Source organism: Colobus angolensis, unplaced genomic scaffold (genome assembly GCF_000951035.1).
Source record: "Colobus angolensis palliatus isolate OR3802 unplaced genomic scaffold, Cang.pa_1.0 Scaffold343, whole genome shotgun sequence".
NCBI lineage: Eukaryota > Metazoa > Chordata > Mammalia > Primates > Cercopithecidae > Colobus > Colobus angolensis.
The window spans coordinates 2,116,078-2,139,813 of NW_012116744.1; the positions used below are offsets into that span (position 1 = coordinate 2,116,078).

The 23,736-nt window shown below is 36.1% G+C and overlaps 1 protein-coding gene across 1 annotated transcript in view; it reads right to left on the reverse strand.

The window, feature by feature from the left end:
• PHKB (phosphorylase kinase, beta) overlaps positions 1-23,736 on the reverse strand; it is a 243,942-nt gene that overhangs the window by 85,176 nt on the left and 135,030 nt on the right. The window contains 4 exon segments of the mRNA XM_011952602.1: positions 15,843-16,001; positions 18,172-18,249; positions 18,799-18,856; positions 23,050-23,247. Of these exon segments, the coding sequence (XP_011807992.1) occupies positions 15,843-16,001; positions 18,172-18,249; positions 18,799-18,856; positions 23,050-23,247 (493 nt within the window).

Genomic DNA, 23,736 nt, shown 5'->3' on the forward strand with positions numbered 1-23,736 from the left:
TAAAAGCTGATATGTTAGTATCTCTTTTTAGGACATACTGAATAAGAACATATATTAAAGTTATATAATGGCCTTTATAATGGTTTTCTAATGGTGTTAGCCAGGATGGTCTTGATCTCCTGACCTCATGATCTGCCTGCCTTGGCCTCCCAAAGTGCTGGGATTACAGGCGTGAGCCACCACACCTGGTCCTAGAAGTCAGATTTTTAAAAGCTGATATGTTAGTATCTCTTTTTAGGACATACTGAATAAGAACATATATTAAAGTTATATAATGGCCTTTATAATGGTTTTCTAATGGTTTTAGAGTAATGTTATCATTAACTTTATATTTCTTTAGTTTTCTGAATCTCAAAAAAAAAATTTCAATCCAAACATGAAGATTTTCAAGCAATTTTTTAATCCTTTTTTTGAGACAGGGTCTCACTCTATCACCCAGGCTAGAGTGCAGTGGTGCAATCACTGCTCACCACAACCTTAACCTCCAGGGCTCAGGTGATCCTCTGGCCTCAGCCTCCCGAGTAGCTGGGACTACAGCCATGCACCACCATGCCTGGTGGGCAGATTGCCTGAGCTCAGGAGTTCGAGACCAGGCTGGGCAACATGGTGAAACCCTGTATCTACTAAAAATACAAAAAATTAGCCAGGTGTGGCGGTGTGCACCTGTAGTCCCAGCTTCTAGGGAGGCTAGTTGCGAACTCCTGGGCTCAAGCAATCTGCGTGCCTCAGCCTCCCCAAATGCTGGGACACAGGCGTGAGCCACTGCACCCAGCCTCAAGTGATTTTTAATGCAATAAATCAGTCATGTGATGATGCATAAAGATGTCCCATGAGATTACAATACTGTATCTTCACTATACCTTTTCTATGTTTAAATATGTCAGGTACACAGATACTTACCATTGTGTTACAACTGTCCACAGTACTCAGTACAGTAACATGTTCTACAAGTTTGTAGTCTAGGAGCAATTGGCTATATCATATAGGCTAGGTATGTCGTAGGCTAAAAATCACCTAATGACACAATTCTCAGAATATAGCCCTACCATTAAGCAATGAATGGCTGTACTTTTAAGGTTATTTATTTTTGCAAAGAGCTCAAAAAGGTACTCGGATTTCTTTAGACTGGTCTTACATGAATGGTTTCTAAACTTTCAAATTTGAATAACAGTTGAAGGTATAACTAATGATCATTTTATTCTAAGACATGTCAATGTATCTTAAGATATGTCTTAGGGGGTTTAAAGTATACATGTTTATAATATATTTACCAGTTATATAGAAAATACTGATTTTCTAAAAGTATAAATTTCATAAGAGAAAAGGAAATACTGTGAATAATGAACTTATTTTTTAAGAGCACAGTGGGGAGTTCAGGCCTTGGTTCAGGATATAGCATACTGTGTCTTTTCTTTAACAATTGAATAGAAGTCACAGTTTTGTTATATAATTATTTAGTTAGGCATACATAAAGCAAAATATTATTAGACTTCATTGAGATACAAACTGGCCTGAATTAGTGAAAGTCACATACTATAGAGTGTTTTTAAAGATTCACTATTATATTATTTTCATGTAAAAACAGTAACCACAATTAGCTGCCCACAAAATGTTGTCAAACAGATATCCAACTGAGGCTCCTTTAATAAATAAAGACGATTTAAGTAAATGTTGTATCTGGAATCTTAACGAAAATCCATAGAAGTCTGATGGTTCTTAGGGGTAGTATACAATAGTTAAGGGCAACTAAATGATTCAGTCTTCTGAGATGTTATTCGTCTTAACCAGTGAGCTGTTAACCAGATGACACAAAGCTAGGCTAGACTACTCATGAATATGCAATATTTCTTTTTTTCAGCTGGAGATAAGTATGTGGTTTCATAGTATGCAACATACCTTCTGCATGTTCTTGCTGCCTTTTCAGAAGATCAGCAGGGAAAAGAGAAACTGACTTTCTTTAATGGTAGCCCTGCAGTATTTCTTATTCTTTTTGGTCAAGAAACAGAAATGGAGGCATGACCTGTCCTATTTCTGTTCACTCTGGTCTTAATATAAGAAAATACTATCTTCACTCAAGACCTGTCTACATTCAACACATTTATTTTGGAAACTTTGATGCTTTTTTACTGATACTATTGTCATTCTTTTTCTTTTTTTAAAGCTCAATTTGCTTATGTAGGGTGTGGTCAATTCCACCTTCTCAATTCACTAGCCTTGTCAATTTTATCTAGAGGCTTTGCTCAAACAACATTCTTTCTAGTTGCACTAAACCCAGTCTGGATATACGGCAAAAAGCAGGATGAAGAAGGTTTTAATTTCATATCCCAGATCCCAGGTTCCAGTTTTCAGCCTCAGAATCACAGAAAAATTTCCTCATGTTCATTTGTAATTTCCAAATGTAGTACATAAAAACTTTTAAAATTTTTAAAAACTTTAACAAAATTCTAATATTAAAATTCTTATCCTTACATAAGTTAACTAGTCCTCTACTAAAACATGTTTTACTTAACTGTATCAACAAAGCTTCTTTGTAATTATGCTAGTGAGATGGAAATAACAATCTAACCAGAGATAACTTTCCCAACTTGGGTTGATTATAAGAAAACTATTTCATGTGCCTTTCCCCCGACTTTGGAAATTCTAAAAGCAAAGCCTATATAAATAATATCAACACCTTGTCAAAAAGCTGTCCCTTTAAAGGAGGAAGAAAATGTTTCTTCATGTTCTTAAATTACCATTAGGTATATATAGAGACCCAGAAAATAGAGTTAGGAAAGGAGCAAACTGAAAACAGCATTAACTTAGTTTTCACTTATTTGGTTAGCTTCTACCTGCTCTTACATATCATTTACGTAAAGCTCAAATTGGAAATCTGTCCTGTGAAATATTCTTCCCTAATGGAATATTTTTTAAAAACTGAAGATGATTAACTCTTATGGCACAAATTTATTAGAACTTATGCAGTAATGCTAGAAACAACAAAAATCATAACAGTATTTTATACAGTAGGCAGTTCTTTTAGTGCAGGCACAGTATTTACAGTTAGCCTATTTCATAATCCTTTTGCCATAAAGGAATTCTGACTCTAAAGTGATAGCCTTTTTGATGTAAATGCTAATAACATTTAAAATTTGAACAAGGAATGTTGCGGGAAGATGCATAATGCTTTCCCTGTGTTTATCAAATTTGTCTTCATTTCAAAGCGTCCAAGAGTGCTATGATTCAGCTCAAGTTGTAGAAGATGAAAAATGATTCTTCAAAGAATAATGAATAATGGCCCTATTAAGCCTCCAACTAAAACTGCCAATATGTATTTATTGGACAGAAGAGAACTTTGAGATGACCAGTACCTTTTGGCAAGTGGTTTACTAAAGGTATGACGAAGCATGACTGTTACTGTTTTCTTAAGTCAGAATTTTTAATATATCATATAAAACTAACTCAAAGTTTCTATAATCTTCTGCAGGTAACCTATATAGTAAGCCAAATGCAGCCCCCTAAATGATCACAAATGGTACCCATACCTATCGCGCTTTCTTCCCAGAAACTGTCCATCATCATTCAGTGAAATAGATATATTAATATACCACTAGATACTAAGAAACTCCCCAAAGACCTCCTAAGAGCATGAAACACCACCCAAATCCAACATAAACATCAGCAAAGGCATATTTATTTCTAATAGTTTAATAACAAGGAAAAAAATTCCATTCCCAATCTTCTCCACTTACCCAGGAGTTTTGCGATGATATAAAGTGCTTGTCCCCAAAGAAACAATTTTCCATCACGGCCACAGTTGCTAGGAAATCGTTTTTGACTACCAGGGTTATTTTTTTCATATTCTACAAAGTCAGCTGGCACATAATAGTACTTTGGTACAACAGGATATCCTATGGAGTTTAAAAATACATATTTAAAATATAACAAATCTGTATTAGTCCACTCAGATGCTACTAATAAAGATATATCCAAGACTGGGTAATTTATAAAGGAAAGAGTTTTAATGGCCTCAGAGTTCCACATGGCTGGGGAGGCCTCACAGTCATGGTGAAAGGTGAAGGAAGAGCAAAGGTATGTTTTACACGGTGGCAGGCAAGAGGGCTTATGCATTTATAAAACCATCAAATCTCCTGAGACTTATTCACTACTATGAGAACAGTATGGGGGAACTGCCCCCATGATTCAATCATCTCCACCTGGCCCCACCCTTGACACATGGGAATTACTATAATTCAAGGTGAGCTTTGGGTGGGGACACAGCCAAACCATATCAAAATTAGTGTCTTTCCCAAAAGTTCCCTTCAAGACACTGTAATGATTAGAAAGCAGGGAGGAAGACTTGTTGTGCAGGAGGCAACAGATTTGATAAGCTATAGAAAGCCGGATATTCTGGTTCCTTTCAGATACTGCCAGTGAAAATTATGGAGGAAAAAAATTGACTTTAAAACACTAATTCAACAGCAGATTGTTATGCTTTGGCTAACAATGAGTACATAATCTCCCTCAACAACATTTAATTTTAATACCTTCAAATGAATCAACAAATACACAGTATACAAATATTTAGAGCCAGAGAGGAAGCTATTTTTAATAGGATTAGTCTACAGAAGCTTCACAAATGAGATACTGTGTAATCTTAAATGAAGAATTATAACTCTGAGCCGTTGCTAGAGCAAAGAAATCCCCATTTAAGCATTAAGCCCATTATCTACCATTCAATATCACTGAAGAGAAAAAGCCATCCCCCCTGTGACCATTTAAAAATGGATTGGTAGGAACTAAAATTATTATTTAAGAGTAGAACATTTGTGGATGATAAAATGGGAAAATAATCAACAACCTATGTAGGATGCTACAGAAGACTTTTTGCAATATTAGCCCACAGTAAACTTAATTTTTCTAATGAAATTGCACAGATTTCCCTAAAATTTTGCTTCCTTACGTATCAATCAACAATACTTGTGTCTAAAATCAGTAAGAAGGTCTATGATATACAGATAATACTTTGAACATCACTCTCTGAACACGATGAAACCTGAAGCGAGGTACATTAAACTGCTACACCTTAATGCATCAATGATCTAACACTAAACATTAAAAGATCTGCTTCAAAGGATTTCAAATATTACATGCATTACAAAATTTAATGCATTATTTCTCACACTGGACAAGTGATTATTTGTAACATAAAGACAAAATTAACTTTTAAAAATTAATATTCACTTTGAAATCAATGTTTATCCATAAACATTTCACAACTTTTAACATTACAAGCATGTTAGTGAGCATATGATATGAAGTATTTACTCTGAGATATCTCTGGAAAACCCCAAAGAATATCACAAATTTCATGTGAGATAGGAATGGGGCTCAGTGCTGTGATTGTCAGTACTTTCAAGCCCCAAAGACATCTAGAACATCTCATTTGGAATTCCTTTGAAAATTGGTTTTCCAGTTATACAGAAAATTCAGTTATGTTTTTTGAGGGTCCCTGCTGGTGTTTGACTGAAACCAATATACCCTTACTCCTAAGACTGGGCCTTCTGACCATTTCTAAAATATTAAATCCATCCTCAAAGGATGATGTTTTAGCACCATGGCAGATGTTCAAAATACAATGCTAAGGACCCTAGAAAAAACTCTAAAGAGGAGGCCAGAATATTCTCAGCAATTCTAGTGCCTTTAGACAAGGGCAGAACCTCTCCAGGTAGCCCTCCACGGGGGGGTACTCACCTGACTACAGCATTTTTAGTGACCTGGATAAAAACTAGTCACTTTCTATTATTGTCACACTATACAGAGTAATGGAGTTACATAGTAAATAACAGATGGACGAACTCAGTCCACCTGACAAACTATTTTGGAATGACTATAGCCATGCCCACCTAGATTCATCTCCATCTTTGTCTTGCTTAATCTTCTTTCTGATTTCATTTCAGGGATCACTCATTTTTTCAATTTAATATAAATTATTGTGTTTTACAAAGGACTCATTTATACATTTTAAATAAACATTAAGGAAATGTTGGCAGGAAGAATTTCTTAAAAAGACAACTATACCTTCTGTGGTCTGATGAAGTACTGGAGTCAAAAGATCCTGATATTCCTGTACTTGCTTAGGATTGCCTCTAAAAACTCCTAAAATATAAAATCCAATAGCAGCTGAGCTTAATAAGGATCTCAAAAATTTTACCTTAGAAAAAATATATTAGGCCAGTTACAATTATTTTGGTAATTTTCCATGCAAATGGTAAAATTAAAATTGAAAAAAAGTAATGCAAATCTGTGTGATATTTTTCCAAGAAATTGGTTTTAGAAAGTCACATTAGCATTTAGAATTGAAAACTGAATTTTAATTGAATTTTCCCTATTCCTAAGTATAAATGTTACACACACTCACATTATCAAGGATTACAGTATTAATGATTTCTACTAATAAAAATTTTTCTATGTAAATATGAATAATATATATGGTATCATTTTTTAAATGCTTCCAAGTTTTTTTAAATTCTTTAAATGATTTAGCATTCACTCAGAAAGCAAAAGAGTCGCACATATAAATGCAGGGCAATTAACATCACTGAAGTGCAGTCTGTTTTTCTAGTTGAAAAGAGTCATATTTCACTTTTGCTCTTCTTTAAACCACTTAAATTCTATAGCTTAAATTTCAGGAAAAAGCTTACTTACCATCAATCATCATATAAAGGAAAAATATGGGAAATTCACATTCAATGCCATCAAATAGCTAAAACAGAAAATAAAACATTAAATTTTTCACTGACAATTAAATTATTATTATTATTTTGAGACAAGATCTCACTCTGTGGCCCAGGCTGGAGTGCAGTGGCACAATCATGGCTCTCTGCAGCCTTGTCCTACTGGGCTCAAGGGATCCTTTTTCCTGCCTCAGCCTCCCAAGTGGCTGGGACTATAGACACACACCACCGTATCTGGCTATCTCTCTCTGTCTCTCTCTCTTTCTTTCTTTTTTCTCAGAGCTGTGGTCTCCTCCCTGTGTTGCCCAGGCTGGTCAAACTCCTGGTCTCAAGAGATCCTCTTATCTCGGTCTCCAAAAGTGCTGGGATTACAGGCTTGAGCCACCGTGCCCGGCCTATTTCATTCTTGATCTTTGGCTCTACACTGATCACTTAAAAACAATACTATGCTGAGTTTTGTATAAATGTACCTGTGTATAATATTTACTAAAAAGATAACAGTTCATTTTCCATAGCTTTTTATATATTGCTTTTAGGTAGTGAATATGAGAGAGCAGGGAATCAATGGTTATAAATTTCTTTGCAGCTTTAGGAATATTTCTACATTAGATTTCTATCCTAAGGTACCTTCCAGGCACATCTGCATTGTTATTTGAGACAAAATCACCAAAGGATTTTAGTGACTCTTGGAAGATCTTTTCAATAATAATTAAAGTAGTATTAATAGTAGAATAACAAGAAGAAGGAGGAAGAGCAGCAGCAGAGTCTGCCAGAGCCACCTCGGCCTCTGCAGCAGCAGCAATACCTACACAGTTATTAAGCTCCAGGCATTGTTTTAAGTATTTCACATATATTCATTCATTAATTCTCACAACAACCTTATCATTTTACACATGATGAACCAGAGGCATCTGAGTGTTTAGGCAACTTTCTTGTGGTTGGTATACAGCAAAGCTGAGACACAGTCAGTTGGCTTCCAGAGTCTGGGGTCTTAATCACATAGTAATCCTGCCCTTTAAGAACACTGACATTCTACACTACACTACATAGGTGAAAATAATACCAGAAGGAGGATGAAATAAAAAAAAAACTATTTAGACATGTTACATTTTTCCTATCTAAATCAGGTTGCATAATACCAATGTTCTCCTTTCTCTCTGAAAAAAAATATACTTTTTAAAAATTTAAACCAAATCAATCAAAGAAGCAGATGTTGACATATAATTTTAATGTATTAATTTCAGTTTAGCTCATGATACGGAGTTGATTAACACATTGATATTCTAAAAATAGGCAGTAAATTATTTCCCTATCTCAATTATATGATCACCGAGATGTAAAAAAATTTCTAAAACCAACAAGTTTTCACTGTCTTGCTATAGAAATTAAATTCTATCTTTATTACAGTATTTTGTTATTTATAAATACTGACAGATAAATTAAGAAACCTCATATCATTGTAAAGCATACATGCTAATCTATTAAAAGTGGTAAGAATCAAATGGTTAACCAAGTCTTTCAAAAGCTTATTTCTTTGCATTTCCTTCATATTTCTCTCTTTGTGCCACACTTCTATACCTAGATTGATGTTCCCACTTACACCACGTGCTCATCTATAACCTCATAGACTGTATGCTTCTTATACATGACGCCCAGTACCTAGCACAGCCGCCAGCACCTAGTAGGCACTCAATACACTTACTAAGCAGAATAATAAATTAGTGGGTTAGCAAATACAGAAACGCTAATTGCCGTAATCATTACTTTAATTTCCATAATGGTATAAAAGTGACAAATACCATTAAAAGGTCAAGTTTATGGGCATATTTTTCCCCCACTGCATTGATTTTTATTATTCAGGAGGCAAAAATAGAGGTCTTTATTGTTCCAATTCAATGAAACTGGTTTTCTGGTGAAGAGTGACAATCCTGAAAGAACTTATATCCAACAAACTACAGAATATTCAAAATGAAAATAAAAGAGCGAGGGTAAGAGATCAATGGCTTTCTACATTTACAATATAGCACCACACCTCCAAGATAATCAAGAATTTCTATAAAATAGAGATATCTGTCTTTAAATCCTTAGAAAATAGGAATTAAGTTAATTGATTTTTTTTTTTCACAGAAGGTTTATAAAATATACCCTGGGCTTACCTCAAGCAAAAATTGTCCAGCATAAAAAGAAAATATTAAGAAAAATCTGTTTCTTTAATGAAATAATAATTTAAAGAAAATTTAACAGAGCAAATATTTTTTATCATGACACAAAAATTACATAGGATATACTAAAATAGGCTCAGCAGATATTTATAGGGTAAAATTATGTACTTCAAAGCCTAGCTGATTCTCAGCTATGGTGACACATATTAGTAACACATGAATTATGAAATGAGCTATTTGGAGAAAAAGAAAATGCAGATCCTTAACCTCATATTACAGCAAAAAATTCCAAATATGTATGTGTGTGTGTGTTTCTGTGTGTGTGTGTGTGTGTATGAATTTTACTCAACCGATTAACAACGATGGACTTTCTAAAATTAAATGGTAAATTCCACAGCAAAAATTAAATAGGAAAACACTGGTAGATCTGAGTGTGTAAAGATTTTAAGTTCTGCTCATGAAAATACAGCAAAAGCAAAATTTAAAGACAAACAAACTAGGAAAATATCAGAGAGGTTTTATACACTGTAGACTGATAAGAAAAACCATAAAACCAAGATTAAATGGGCAAAAAAAAATTACTAGACAAACAGAAGAGTGACTAAGAAATATGTTTCTAACAGAATGTAAATGAAAACAAGACTCGATTTATTATCTTACTAGATTAGCAATGCTTTTGTTTTTAATAGGAATATTTAATGCCACAGAGGTTACAGGTGACACAAGCACCCTGTAGACTCCTGAATAAATCAACAAACTCTGTTACTCATGAGCTCTGTAACCTTGGGTGAGTTGTTAAACTCTTGTGGGCCTAAGTTTCCTCACCTACACCACGTAGTACCCATCTCAAAGAGATGTTAGGAAGATTACTTAGGATGATGTTTGTAAAAGGCAGAGCACAGAATGTGACATATTTTAAGGCAGGTATTATATTAGTGTTTCTGAAAATCAGTGTGACAAACATGTAAGAAAAGCCCTCTCAGAGTCTATTATTATTCTCATATTCAACTTTACTAATATATGTAAGGATGAGAATAATGTCTACGCAAATTTTCTAGCACTTGTACTAATTCAATAAAAACATTTTAGCTTTAAGAAAGTCAGTTATCGGCTGGGCGCAGTGGCTCACGTCTGTAATCCCAGCACTTTGGGAGGCCAAGGCAGGCAGATTGCCTGAGCTCAGGAGTTTGAGACCAGCCTGGGCAACATGGTGAAACCCCGTCTCTACTAAAAATACAAAAAATTAGCCAGGCGTGGTGGCGTGCACCTGTAGTCCCAGCTACTCGGGAGGCTGAGGCAGAAGGATTGCTTGAACCCTGGAGGCAGAGATTGCAGTGAGCTGAGATAGCGCCACTGCACTCCAGCCTGGGTGACACAGCGAGACTCCGTTTCCAAAAAAAAAGGAAAGTCAGTTATTTATACATGAAGCTAAAGAAAGAAAGTCTTCCCAGGTGAAACCTTTAAAGTAATACTACATATGCTTCAAGATGTTTATAATGCCTGCTGCACAGAAATCCCACTTTAGGTCACTAGCCATCACATGGGTAACATGAGAAAGATAATGAAAATATTCTTGAAGTTTCCTAAAGTGCAACAACTGGGAAATCTCTCAGCAACCAACATGTAAAAATATATCTGTACATTCTTATCTATTCATTTTATCTTGAACTGAGAGTAACAAAACCACGTGCTATTCTGAAGACTCAACTGTATTTGAAGACAACAGACCAAAGAAAATCAAGACCTCAGTTTCTTATGTCCTTATATACACTAGGGGACACTTGACCAATGATTTTAAGTTTAAAAAGCATTAGATTTTCAGGTTTAATCTATAGCTTTTATATTTGAGATCAATTAGGCAAGAAATGCCATGAATAAAGTCAAATGCAAAAGGGCTTATTTTTGTGACGAACACTGGAATTAGGAAGTAGTATGTCAGAATAATTAGGTTGCCCTTTAGAGAGAGATAGGCTGAAGTATTTCCTATAACTCTTGTTAGTGAGCTACTGGATATCCATAGTCACTATCAAAGAGTAGGCCTCTATAAATAGAAGCAGAGATCAACAAGTAGATGAATGGTAAAGTAGGAACAGAAAGGGGAAGAACCATTTAAACATGTATTTGTCCCACAGTAAATGCTTTATGTGTATTTCCTTACCAGCTAATCCTTATAACATAAAAATAAAGAAATTAATGTTCGGGGAAGTTAAGAAAACTCGAATCACACAGGTAATAAGTGGCAGATCTTACATTCAAACCCAAAAAAAAAAAGAAAAAAAAAGGGAAGAGAAGCTAGAGAGGGAGAAAGTAGAAGAAAAAGATGATAATGTCAGAGAAATAATTCATAACCCCACGGTTACAAGTTTGCTGGGTGTTAATAATCATTTAAAATACAATTTCTACAGGAAAATAAATTGGCTTCCAAACAATGACTTACCAAAGAACTTTGGGAACCCAAGAAATTAAGTTGTGAAATTTGTATATACATAACACTTTGGAAATTTTAACGTACTTCTATATCTGTTTTATCACTTTAAAAGTAGCTTGTTAGTGTTCCAAAGAAATTAAGTAATACCCATCCCCAAAAGAAAAAGATCCTGCCACGTGTCGTGATCTGTGCCTGTAGTCCCAACTACTCAGGAGGCTGAGGTAGGAGGATCACTTGAGCCCAGGAGTTTGGGGCTCCATTGAGCTATGATCGTACCACTGCACTCCAGCCTAGGTGACAGTGAAACCCTCTTGTCTCTTAAAAAAAATTCTGTTGTGAGATTCAAGCAAATTTTCATTAACTTGAGTATTCTGGGAGTTTGTGTATATTGGAGAGAAAGTTGTAGTTAACTAAAATTGCTTAATATTCAAGTTTACCAAGAGAATATATCTTGTTTTAACCATTAATGTTTATTAATATTTTCAAAATATCCACCCTAAAAATTATTGTATTCACCTGCCTTAAATTATCCAGTATGTAAAGTTATAATCTTTAATGAGCCGGGATCATGTAGTAGTACCTGAATGAGGATCATCACTATGAATGTCTGATGTACAGGATAAGAAAAGTTAGTTGCACATATGGAAAAGACAAGCTAAAGTCTAGAAGTCAGATTTTTTTTTTTTTTTTTTTTAATTTTGAGATGGAGTCTTGCTCTGTCACCCAGGCTGGAGTGCAGTGGCGCGATCATGGTTCACTGCAACCTCCGCCTCCCAGGCGGTTCTCCCAAGCCTCCCAGGCTTGAACCTCCCAGGTTCAAGCGATTCTCCTGGACTACAGGTGCGTGCCATCACGCCTGGCTAATATTTTGTATTTTTAGTAGAGATAGGGTTTCACTGTGTTAGCCAGGATGGTCTTGATCTCCTGACCTCATGATCTGCCTGCCTTGGCCTCCCAAAGTGCTGGGATTACAGGCGTGAGCCACCACACCTGGTCCTAGAAGTCAGATTTTTAAAAGCTGATATGTTAGTATCTCTTTTTAGGACATACTGAATAAGAACATATATTAAAGTTATATAATGGCCTTTATAATGGTTTTCTAATGGTTTTAGAGTAATGTTATCATTAACTTTATATTTCTTTAGTTTTCTGAATCTCAAAAAAAAAATTTCAATCCAAACATGAAGATTTTCAAGCAATTTTTTAATCCTTTTTTTGAGACAGGGTCTCACTCTATCACCCAGGCTAGAGTGCAGTGGTGCAATCACTGCTCACCACAACCTTAACCTCCAGGGCTCAGGTGATCCTCTGGCCTCAGCCTCCCGAGTAGCTGGGACTACAGCCATGCACCACCATGCCTGGTGGGCAGATTGCCTGAGCTCAGGAGTTCGAGACCAGGCTGGGCAACATGGTGAAACCCTGTATCTACTAAAAATACAAAAAATTAGCCAGGTGTGGCGGTGTGCACCTGTAGTCCCAGCTTCTAGGGAGGCTAGTTGCGAACTCCTGGGCTCAAGCAATCTGCGTGCCTCAGCCTCCCCAAATGCTGGGACACAGGCGTGAGCCACTGCACCCAGCCTCAAGTGATTTTTAATGCAATAAATCAGTCATGTGATGATGCATAAAGATGTCCCATGAGATTACAATACTGTATCTTCACTATACCTTTTCTATGTTTAAATATGTCAGGTACACAGATACTTACCATTGTGTTACAACTGTCCACAGTACTCAGTACAGTAACATGTTCTACAAGTTTGTAGTCTAGGAGCAATTGGCTATATCATATAGGCTAGGTATGTCGTAGGCTAAAAATCACCTAATGACACAATTCTCAGAATATAGCCCTACCATTAAGCAATGAATGGCTGTACTTTTAAGGTTATTTATTTTTGCAAAGAGCTCAAAAAGGTACTCGGATTTCTTTAGACTGGTCTTACATGAATGGTTTCTAAACTTTCAAATTTGAATAACAGTTGAAGGTATAACTAATGATCATTTTATTCTAAGACATGTCAATGTATCTTAAGATATGTCTTAGGGGGTTTAAAGTATACATGTTTATAATATATTTACCAGTTATATAGAAAATACTGATTTTCTAAAAGTATAAATTTCATAAGAGAAAAGGAAATACTGTGAATAATGAACTTATTTTTTAAGAGCACAGTGGGGAGTTCAGGCCTTGGTTCAGGATATAGCATACTGTGTCTTTTCTTTAACAATTGAATAGAAGTCACAGTTTTGTTATATAATTATTTAGTTAGGCATACATAAAGCAAAATATTATTAGACTTCATTGAGATACAAACTGGCCTGAATTAGTGAAAGTCACATACTATAGAGTGTTTTTAAAGATTCACTATTATATTATTTTCATGTAAAAACAGTAACCACAATTAGCTGCCCACAAAATGTTGTCAAACAGATATCCAACTGAGGCTCCTTTAATAAATAAAGACGATTTAAGTAAATGTTGTATCTGGAATCTTAACGAAAATCCATAGAAGTCTGATGGTTCTTAGGGGTAGTATACAATAGTTAAGGGCAACTAAATGATTCAGTCTTCTGAGATGTTATTCGTCTTAACCAGTGAGCTGTTAACCAGATGACACAAAGCTAGGCTAGACTACTCATGAATATGCAATATTTCTTTTTTTCAGCTGGAGATAAGTATGTGGTTTCATAGTATGCAACATACCTTCTGCATGTTCTTGCTGCCTTTTCAGAAGATCAGCAGGGAAAAGAGAAACTGACTTTCTTTAATGGTAGCCCTGCAGTATTTCTTATTCTTTTTGGTCAAGAAACAGAAATGGAGGCATGACCTGTCCTATTTCTGTTCACTCTGGTCTTAATATAAGAAAATACTATCTTCACTCAAGACCTGTCTACATTCAACACATTTATTTTGGAAACTTTGATGCTTTTTTACTGATACTATTGTCATTCTTTTTCTTTTTTTAAAGCTCAATTTGCTTATGTAGGGTGTGGTCAATTCCACCTTCTCAATTCACTAGCCTTGTCAATTTTATCTAGAGGCTTTGCTCAAACAACATTCTTTCTAGTTGCACTAAACCCAGTCTGGATATACGGCAAAAAGCAGGATGAAGAAGGTTTTAATTTCATATCCCAGATCCCAGGTTCCAGTTTTCAGCCTCAGAATCACAGAAAAATTTCCTCATGTTCATTTGTAATTTCCAAATGTAGTACATAAAAACTTTTAAAATTTTTAAAAACTTTAACAAAATTCTAATATTAAAATTCTTATCCTTACATAAGTTAACTAGTCCTCTACTAAAACATGTTTTACTTAACTGTATCAACAAAGCTTCTTTGTAATTATGCTAGTGAGATGGAAATAACAATCTAACCAGAGATAACTTTCCCAACTTGGGTTGATTATAAGAAAACTATTTCATGTGCCTTTCCCCCGACTTTGGAAATTCTAAAAGCAAAGCCTATATAAATAATATCAACACCTTGTCAAAAAGCTGTCCCTTTAAAGGAGGAAGAAAATGTTTCTTCATGTTCTTAAATTACCATTAGGTATATATAGAGACCCAGAAAATAGAGTTAGGAAAGGAGCAAACTGAAAACAGCATTAACTTAGTTTTCACTTATTTGGTTAGCTTCTACCTGCTCTTACATATCATTTACGTAAAGCTCAAATTGGAAATCTGTCCTGTGAAATATTCTTCCCTAATGGAATATTTTTTAAAAACTGAAGATGATTAACTCTTATGGCACAAATTTATTAGAACTTATGCAGTAATGCTAGAAACAACAAAAATCATAACAGTATTTTATACAGTAGGCAGTTCTTTTAGTGCAGGCACAGTATTTACAGTTAGCCTATTTCATAATCCTTTTGCCATAAAGGAATTCTGACTCTAAAGTGATAGCCTTTTTGATGTAAATGCTAATAACATTTAAAATTTGAACAAGGAATGTTGCGGGAAGATGCATAATGCTTTCCCTGTGTTTATCAAATTTGTCTTCATTTCAAAGCGTCCAAGAGTGCTATGATTCAGCTCAAGTTGTAGAAGATGAAAAATGATTCTTCAAAGAATAATGAATAATGGCCCTATTAAGCCTCCAACTAAAACTGCCAATATGTATTTATTGGACAGAAGAGAACTTTGAGATGACCAGTACCTTTTGGCAAGTGGTTTACTAAAGGTATGACGAAGCATGACTGTTACTGTTTTCTTAAGTCAGAATTTTTAATATATCATATAAAACTAACTCAAAGTTTCTATAATCTTCTGCAGGTAACCTATATAGTAAGCCAAATGCAGCCCCCTAAATGATCACAAATGGTACCCATACCTATCGCGCTTTCTTCCCAGAAACTGTCCATCATCATTCAGTGAAATAGATATATTAATATACCACTAGATACTAAGAAACTCCCCAAAGACCTCCTAAGAGCATGAAACACCACCCAAATCCAACATAAACATCAGCAAAGGCATATTTATTTCTAATAGTTTAATAACAAGGAAAAAAATTCCATTCCCAATCTTCTCCACTTACCCAGGAGTTTTGCGATGATATAAAGTGCTTGTCCCCAAAGAAACAATTTTCCATCACGGCCACAGTTGCTAGGAAATCGTTTTTGACTACCAGGGTTATTTTTTTCATATTCTACAAAGTCAGCTGGCACATAATAGTACTTTGGTACAACAGGATATCCTATGGAGTTTAAAAATACATATTTAAAATATAACAAATCTGTATTAGTCCACTCAGATGCTACTAATAAAGATATATCCAAGACTGGGTAATTTATAAAGGAAAGAGTTTTAATGGCCTCAGAGTTCCACATGGCTGGGGAGGCCTCACAGTCATGGTGAAAGGTGAAGGAAGAGCAAAGGTATGTTTTACACGGTGGCAGGCAAGAGGGCTTATGCATTTATAAAACCATCAAATCTCCTGAGACTTATTCACTACTATGAGAACAGTATGGGGGAACTGCCCCCATGATTCAATCATCTCCACCTGGCCCCACCCTTGACACATGGGAATTACTATAATTCAAGGTGAGCTTTGGGTGGGGACACAGCCAAACCATATCAAAATTAGTGTCTTTCCCAAAAGTTCCCTTCAAGACACTGTAATGATTAGAAAGCAGGGAGGAAGACTTGTTGTGCAGGAGGCAACAGATTTGATAAGCTATAGAAAGCCGGATATTCTGGTTCCTTTCAGATATTGCCAGTGAAAATTATGGAGGAAAAAAATTGACTTTAAAACACTAATTCAACAGCAGATTGTTATGCTTTGGCTAACAATGAGTACATAATCTCCCTCAACAACATTTAATTTTAATACCTTCAAATGAATCAACAAATACACAGTATACAAATATTTAGAGCCAGAGAGGAAGCTATTTTTAATAGGATTAGTCTACAGAAGCTTCACAAATGAGATACTGTGTAATCTTAAATGAAGAATTATAACTCTGAGCCGTTGCTAGAGCAAAGAAATCCCCATTTAAGCATTAAGCCCATTATCTACCATTCAATATCACTGAAGAGAAAAAGCCATCCCCCCTGTGACCATTTAAAAATGGATTGGTAGGAACTAAAATTATTATTTAAGAGTAGAACATTTGTGGATGATAAAATGGGAAAATAATCAACAACCTATGTAGGATGCTACAGAAGACTTTTTGCAATATTAGCCCACAGTAAACTTAATTTTTCTAATGAAATTGCACAGATTTCCCTAAAATTTTGCTTCCTTACGTATCAATCAACAATACTTGTGTCTAAAATCAGTAAGAAGGTCTATGATATACAGATAATACTTTGAACATCACTCTCTGAACACGATGAAACCTGAAGCGAGGTACATTAAACTGCTACACCTTAATGCATCAATGATCTAACACTAAACATTAAAAGATCTGCTTCAAAGGATTTCAAATATTACATGCATTACAAAATTTAATGCATTATTTCTCACACTGGACAAGTGATTATTTGTAACATAAAGACAAAATTAACTTTTAAAAATTAATATTCACTTTGAAATCAATGTTTATCCATAAACATTTCACAACTTTTAACATTACAAGCATGTTAGTGAGCATATGATATGAAGTATTTACTCTGAGATATCTCTGGAAAACCCCAAAGAATATCACAAATTTCATGTGAGATAGGAATGGGGCTCAGTGCTGTGATTGTCAGTACTTTCAAGCCCCAAAGACATCTAGAACATCTCATTTGGAATTCCTTTGAAAATTGGTTTTCCAGTTATACAGAAAATTCAGTTATGTTTTTTGAGGGTCCCTGCTGGTGTTTGACTGAAACCAATATACCCTTACTCCTAAGACTGGGCCTTCTGACCATTTCTAAAATATTAAATCCATCCTCAAAGGATGATGTTTTAGCACCATGGCAGATGTTCAAAATACAATGCTAAGGACCCTAGAAAAAACTCTAAAGAGGAGGCCAGAATATTCTCAGCAATTCTAGTGCCTTTAGACAAGGGCAGAACCTCTCCAGGTAGCCCTCCACGGGGGGGTACTCACCTGACTACAGCATTTTTAGTGACCTGGATAAAAACTAGTCACTTTCTATTATTGTCACACTATACAGAGTAATGGAGTTACATAGTAAATAACAGATGGACGAACTCAGTCCACCTGACAAACTATTTTGGAATGACTATAGCCATGCCCACCTAGATTCATCTCCATCTTTGTCTTGCTTAATCTTCTTTCTGATTTCATTTCAGGGATCACTCATTTTTTCAATTTAATATAAATTATTGTGTTTTACAAAGGACTCATTTATACATTTTAAATAAACATTAAGGAAATGTTGGCAGGAAGAATTTCTTAAAAAGACAACTATACCTTCTGTGGTCTGATGAAGTACTGGAGTCAAAAGATCCTGATATTCCTGTACTTGCTTAGGATTGCCTCTAAAAACTCCTAAAATATAAAATCCAATAGCAGCTGAGCTTAATAAGGATCTCAAAAATTTTACCTTAGAAAAAATATATTAGGCCAGTTACAATTATTTTGGTAATTTTCCATGCAAATGGTAAAATTAAAATTGAAAAAAAGTAATGCAAATCTGTGTGATATTTTTCCAAGAAATTGGTTTTAGAAAGTCACATTAGCATTTAGAATTGAAAACTGAATTTTAATTGAATTTTCCCTATTCCTAAGTATAAATGTTACACACACTCACATTATCAAGGATTACAGTATTAATGATTTCTACTAATAAAAATTTTTCTATGTAAATATGAATAATATATATGGTATCATTTTTTAAATGCTTCCAAGTTTTTTTAAATTCTTTAAATGATTTAGCATTCACTCAGAAAGCAAAAGAGTCGCACATATAAATGCAGGGCAATTAACATCACTGAAGTGCAGTCTGTTTTTCTAGTTGAAAAGAGTCATATTTCACTTTTGCTCTTCTTTAAACCACTTAAATTCTATAGCTTAAATTTCAGGAAAAAGCTTACTTACCATCAATCATCATATAAAGGAAAAATATGGGAAATTCACATTCAATGCCATCAAATAGCTAAAACAGAAAATAAAACATTAAATTTTTCACTGACAATTAAATTATTATTATTATTTTGAGACAAGATCTCACTCTGTGGCCCAGGCTGGAGTGCAGTGGCACAATCATGGCTCTCTGCAGCCTTGTCCTACTGGGCTCAAGGGATCCTTTTTCCTGCCTCAGCCTCCCAAGTGGCTGGGACTATAGACACACACCACCGTATCTGGCTATCTCTCTCTGTCTCTCTCTCTTTCTTTCTTTTTTCTCAGAGCTGTGGTCTCCTCCCTGTGTTGCCCAGGCTGGTCAAACTCCTGGTCTCAAGAGATCCTCTTATCTCGGTCTCCAAAAGTGCTGGGATTACAGGCATTATAGGCATGAGCCACTGTGCCCAGTCACTAACAATTAAATTAGAAGAACTATAGTTAGGTGATATGTCAAAGATTTGCTTATAGCAACAAATTGAACTGATTTTCTAAGCAGTTTCCTTGTTCTTTGTTTTTTTTTAAATTTCCTCAGGCCTTATTATTCAAAAGCTCACTCATTCAGTCCATCAAACTGCAGTCCTTCAATAAATATTTACTGAATAATTACTGATGCCTGGAACCAAAAAGACAGAGAACTTCCCTCAGAGGCTCACAGTCTAATACGGAGGCCAGCATGTAAATAAACAACTACTATGCAGTAGGAAATATCTACACATGGTATGTCAGGTTCATAGGGAGTGGAACACCTGAGTCTGCCTTGGAGTCAGGGAATGTTTATAGGAAAGGAGATGTTTCAGCTAATGCTGGATGGACTTCACTGGGGAGATGAGCTAAAGTAACTCAAGGCAAAGGAAATAATAGTTACAAACCACAGATGCATAGAAGCACAAAGTATGTTAAAGAATCTACCAGCAATTCAGTATTTCTGGAATAAGCAAGGACGAAGTAGTGAAAACTGAAAACCCTACAGATGGGGCAGGCCAGCCAGATCAGGAAGGGCCTTGCAGGTCATGCTAAGTGGATAAGACTTTGGTCTGGAAATAAAAGAGAACCACAGATGAATACTCAGCAGGATCAGATTTACTCATTATATTTACCTGCTAGACTGAGCAGCTGGTAATACTGAAGAGAGTTGTAGGGCAAGAAACAGTACTAGCTGGAATTCTGCTGGAGCAAAATCCAAAGAGAAAAGATGACAACCTAAATTGAAGTTTCTTAACTGTGGCACTACTAACATTGTGGCCAAATAATTCTTTGTTTTTGGGTTGTCCTGTGTGGTGCAGGAATGTTTAGTAGCACCCGTAGTATCTGCCTTCCAGATGTCAGTAGTACCTACCATATTGTGACAACCCAAAATGTCTGCAGACATTGTCAAAAGTCTCCTGGGGGGCAAAATCACCCCAGATCCAGTAGCCTAAACCACGGAGTAATAGAGAGGAAGAAACAGAATTTTAGGATTTTTAGGAGGCTAAATCTGCCAGCCTTGGTGATTGACAAAGGTAGATGGGTGAAAGGAAGTGCCTAGAATGACTTCCTTCTAGGTATAGGGCTTGGGCACAGGAGTGGAAGCTGAATACAGGCAGACTGTAAGACACCTAAGCGAGGATGTCCACAAGGCAGCTGCATACAGGGGGTGGGCACTTGAGGAGAGGTATGAGTTAGGGATGGATATCTGTGGTTAACAGCTATAGCTGAAGCTGAGAGTTCACGGCCAGAATGAAGAGAGGCTAGGACTGTGCATGGACCCTAGGAGAAGTGCAATGTTTAAGAGGGGGCAGAAGAAGAGGAACCTGCAAAGGAGAATAAGAAGGAAGTGAGAGAAGTGGAGAATAAAGAACGGGGTCACAGTCAATGGAGAATGTTCCAACAAAGAAGACTCAGCAAAGACACTCAAATGCCAAGAAGTTCTGTGAAATGAGATCACAAAAGCATCCACTCCGACTCAGTAATGTAAGCGGATTGAAGCCAGCACAGCTACTGGGGAGTGCTGGGAAGTAAGCCAGTTTGTAGGGGGAAAGAGTAAGCGGGATGTAAACAAGGAGACACCAAGTAGAGGCCATGCTTTTCAGATGTGTGGCACAAAGAGAAAGAGGATGGAGGTGGACAGGGAAAGGGTTGAGGAAGGGTTTTGTTTGGTTTCTTAATGATAAACATCAATGTGCTTAATGAGGAGAAAAGCTAATTTAAGTTGGGGAACCAAGACAGAGAAGGTAGAAATGGGGAAGATGAGGAGAAAAAAGAAAGAGAAATAGATATCCTTCTATCACAGAAGAAAACAAGTGAGGGTGTCAAGAAAGTAAAAGAGAATAGGATGGGGTATACACAGGATGGGTTAGCCTTAGAAAGAACAGAGAGCTCCTTCTGTGAGGCAAGAGAGACAGAGGGAAGTATGGATGAAGGAAAGACACAGTGGAGGAGGCCATGTAGAAATGAAAGGCTATCAAGTAGAAAATAAAAAGGAAAGTCTGCAAACTTGAGTACAAATAGGAAAAAGCTGGAAAAGCTTTCATGGGGAGTTCCTGGCAGAGTCAGATAGCAGGACTGACAAGAACTGACAGCAATGATGAGGGTGAACCAAGACAGATCTCCTGACTGTGGGGCAGCTCCTACCCACAGTGCTGTGGCTTTCCTTGGTGGTGCTCAGCAGAAGGTACAGAAAACTTGCTGGACAGATCCAAAGTTGGAAGTGTGCAAGGTGGTAGTTAGTTGCAGGTGGTCCAATTCAAATGTAAGTGCTGTAAATATTGGCACAGAAAATGTATTAAATAGGAAAGAAACATTTGAAGGTGTTTAAGAGATAAATGGATCTTTTGGTCCAACCTAACAGATTGTAACACTGCCAACATTGCTGAAAATTTCAAAAGTGCACACAATAAAATGGTTTCCAAGTGATAATCAACTGTGAAATTAAATAAAATAAAGCTGGGTGTGGTGGTGTATGCCTGTACTCCCAGCTACTTGGGAGGCTGAGGGAGGAGAATCACTTGAGCCCTGGAGTTCCAGTACAGCCTGGGCAACCCAGTGGGATCTGGTCTCTATTTAAGAAAAAAAAAAAAAGAAGAAGTTAAATAAAATGATAAATAGCTTGTCTAGTTTTTCTACAAAAGTGTATGTTAAATTTTAAAACAGTATGTTAATTGCCAAACAACTTAAAACGTACAATGTTGCCTACACATTTTCTATATACAGATTCCTAGGGACCTTACCTACCTTCAGTGAGTGAGCCAATTATGCCCATGCATACACAATATCTTTCAGCCAGGCACAGTGGCTCACGCCTGTAATCCCAGCACTTTGGGAGGCCGAGGAGGGCAGATCATTTTAGGTCAGAAGTTTAAGACCAGCCTGGCCAACATGGTGAAACCCCATCTCTATTAAAAATACAAAATAATTAGCTGGGCATTGTGGCAAGTGCCTGTAATCCCAGCTACTCAGGAGGCTGAGGCAGGAGAACTGCTTGAACCCGGGAGGTGGAGGTCATGCCACTGCTCTCCAGCCTGGGCAACAGAGCAAGACTCCATCTCAAAAGGAAAGAAACAAAAAAACAAAATACCTTTCAATACACTATGTTAAAGCAAAGTCCTCAACAATGTGCATGACTTCTTACTTTTTTGGGGTGCTATTTTCTAGATGGCTTAAAAGCAGCTAGTATAAAACTAGATATAGTGGTATGTGTGTTTTGAAATACAAAACATTTTAAAACTAAATATTTAGAGGACTATATTTTAAAAGAAAGTGTCTAAATGAAACAGATAAAGGAAGATGGAATGGTCTATCAGTTTTAATAAAAGAATTTGCTTAAAAGATTGAAAGGAATATTGCAAACAGATATTTAATATTATAGAAGACAAATAGTATGGATCAGGCAAGCAGAGGACTGAAAACGCAATAGAAAAATTATTCACCCAATAGATCAACATGGCCCATTATCAGTAAATACCTCACCGGTAATAAGAGCTAGCACTTACTGAGCATTCACTATGTGCCAAGCGCTATTCTAAGCACTTTTATGTAAGTTGTTTAGTCGTCATAAGAACCTCATGATATAGGTACTATTATTATTTTATCCCAATGAAAAAAATTAAACACAGAAACAGGTTAATTAACTGGCCCAGGGCCACATAGCTAGTAAGTAGCAGAGCCAGAATTCAAACCCAATGGTCAGTCTCCTGAATCTGTGCTTTTGATTGCTCTGATATGCGATTACCACGGAATATTTTTTAATACCTTAATTTCAGCTGGCTTGTAGTAGCATCTGTTGGGATCTTCCAGTGATGTTCTATACCCATCTCTCAAGAAACGTTTAAATCCATATTTTCCTTTTAATTTTCTAACCACTTTATCAAGTGTCTGGCTAAACAGAACTTCATCATCCAGGGCAAATGCAGGATAACTGATGCAGGGGAGCAGGGCGGCATCTGTGTTCTGGAGGCAATGAGAAAGAGAGACTGTGAGTGTCCACAGCGATGTGATCAACACAGCTCAAGGAGAATGACAGAGATGAAAAGCCAGTGAGGTTATGCAGTCAAAAGTGAGCACGCTCTGCTCCCAGGATCAGACAGCTGTTTCTATGGCATGTTCCAGGAAACCTTACAGAAGAGATAAAACCTCATTTGTTGATAGTATTTTCAAGGTTCATTGGGCTCAAATGTCAAAATATTAATTAAAATGGTGCGCAAAAATTTAATAGTTGTCACAACTTAGTCTGTCACAACAATTTGCTTACAATAATGAAAAAGAGGAAACAACCGAAATATCCAACAATTAGCTGAGTAAATTAGCAACTATTAAAATTTATATTGTAGAAATCCGTTTACTGGTATGGGACAATATCCACTCACAGAGCTAGGTTATCAATCAACATAAAAAGTACTCTTATAGTTTTGTAAAATACAAATATTATATATGTCTAAA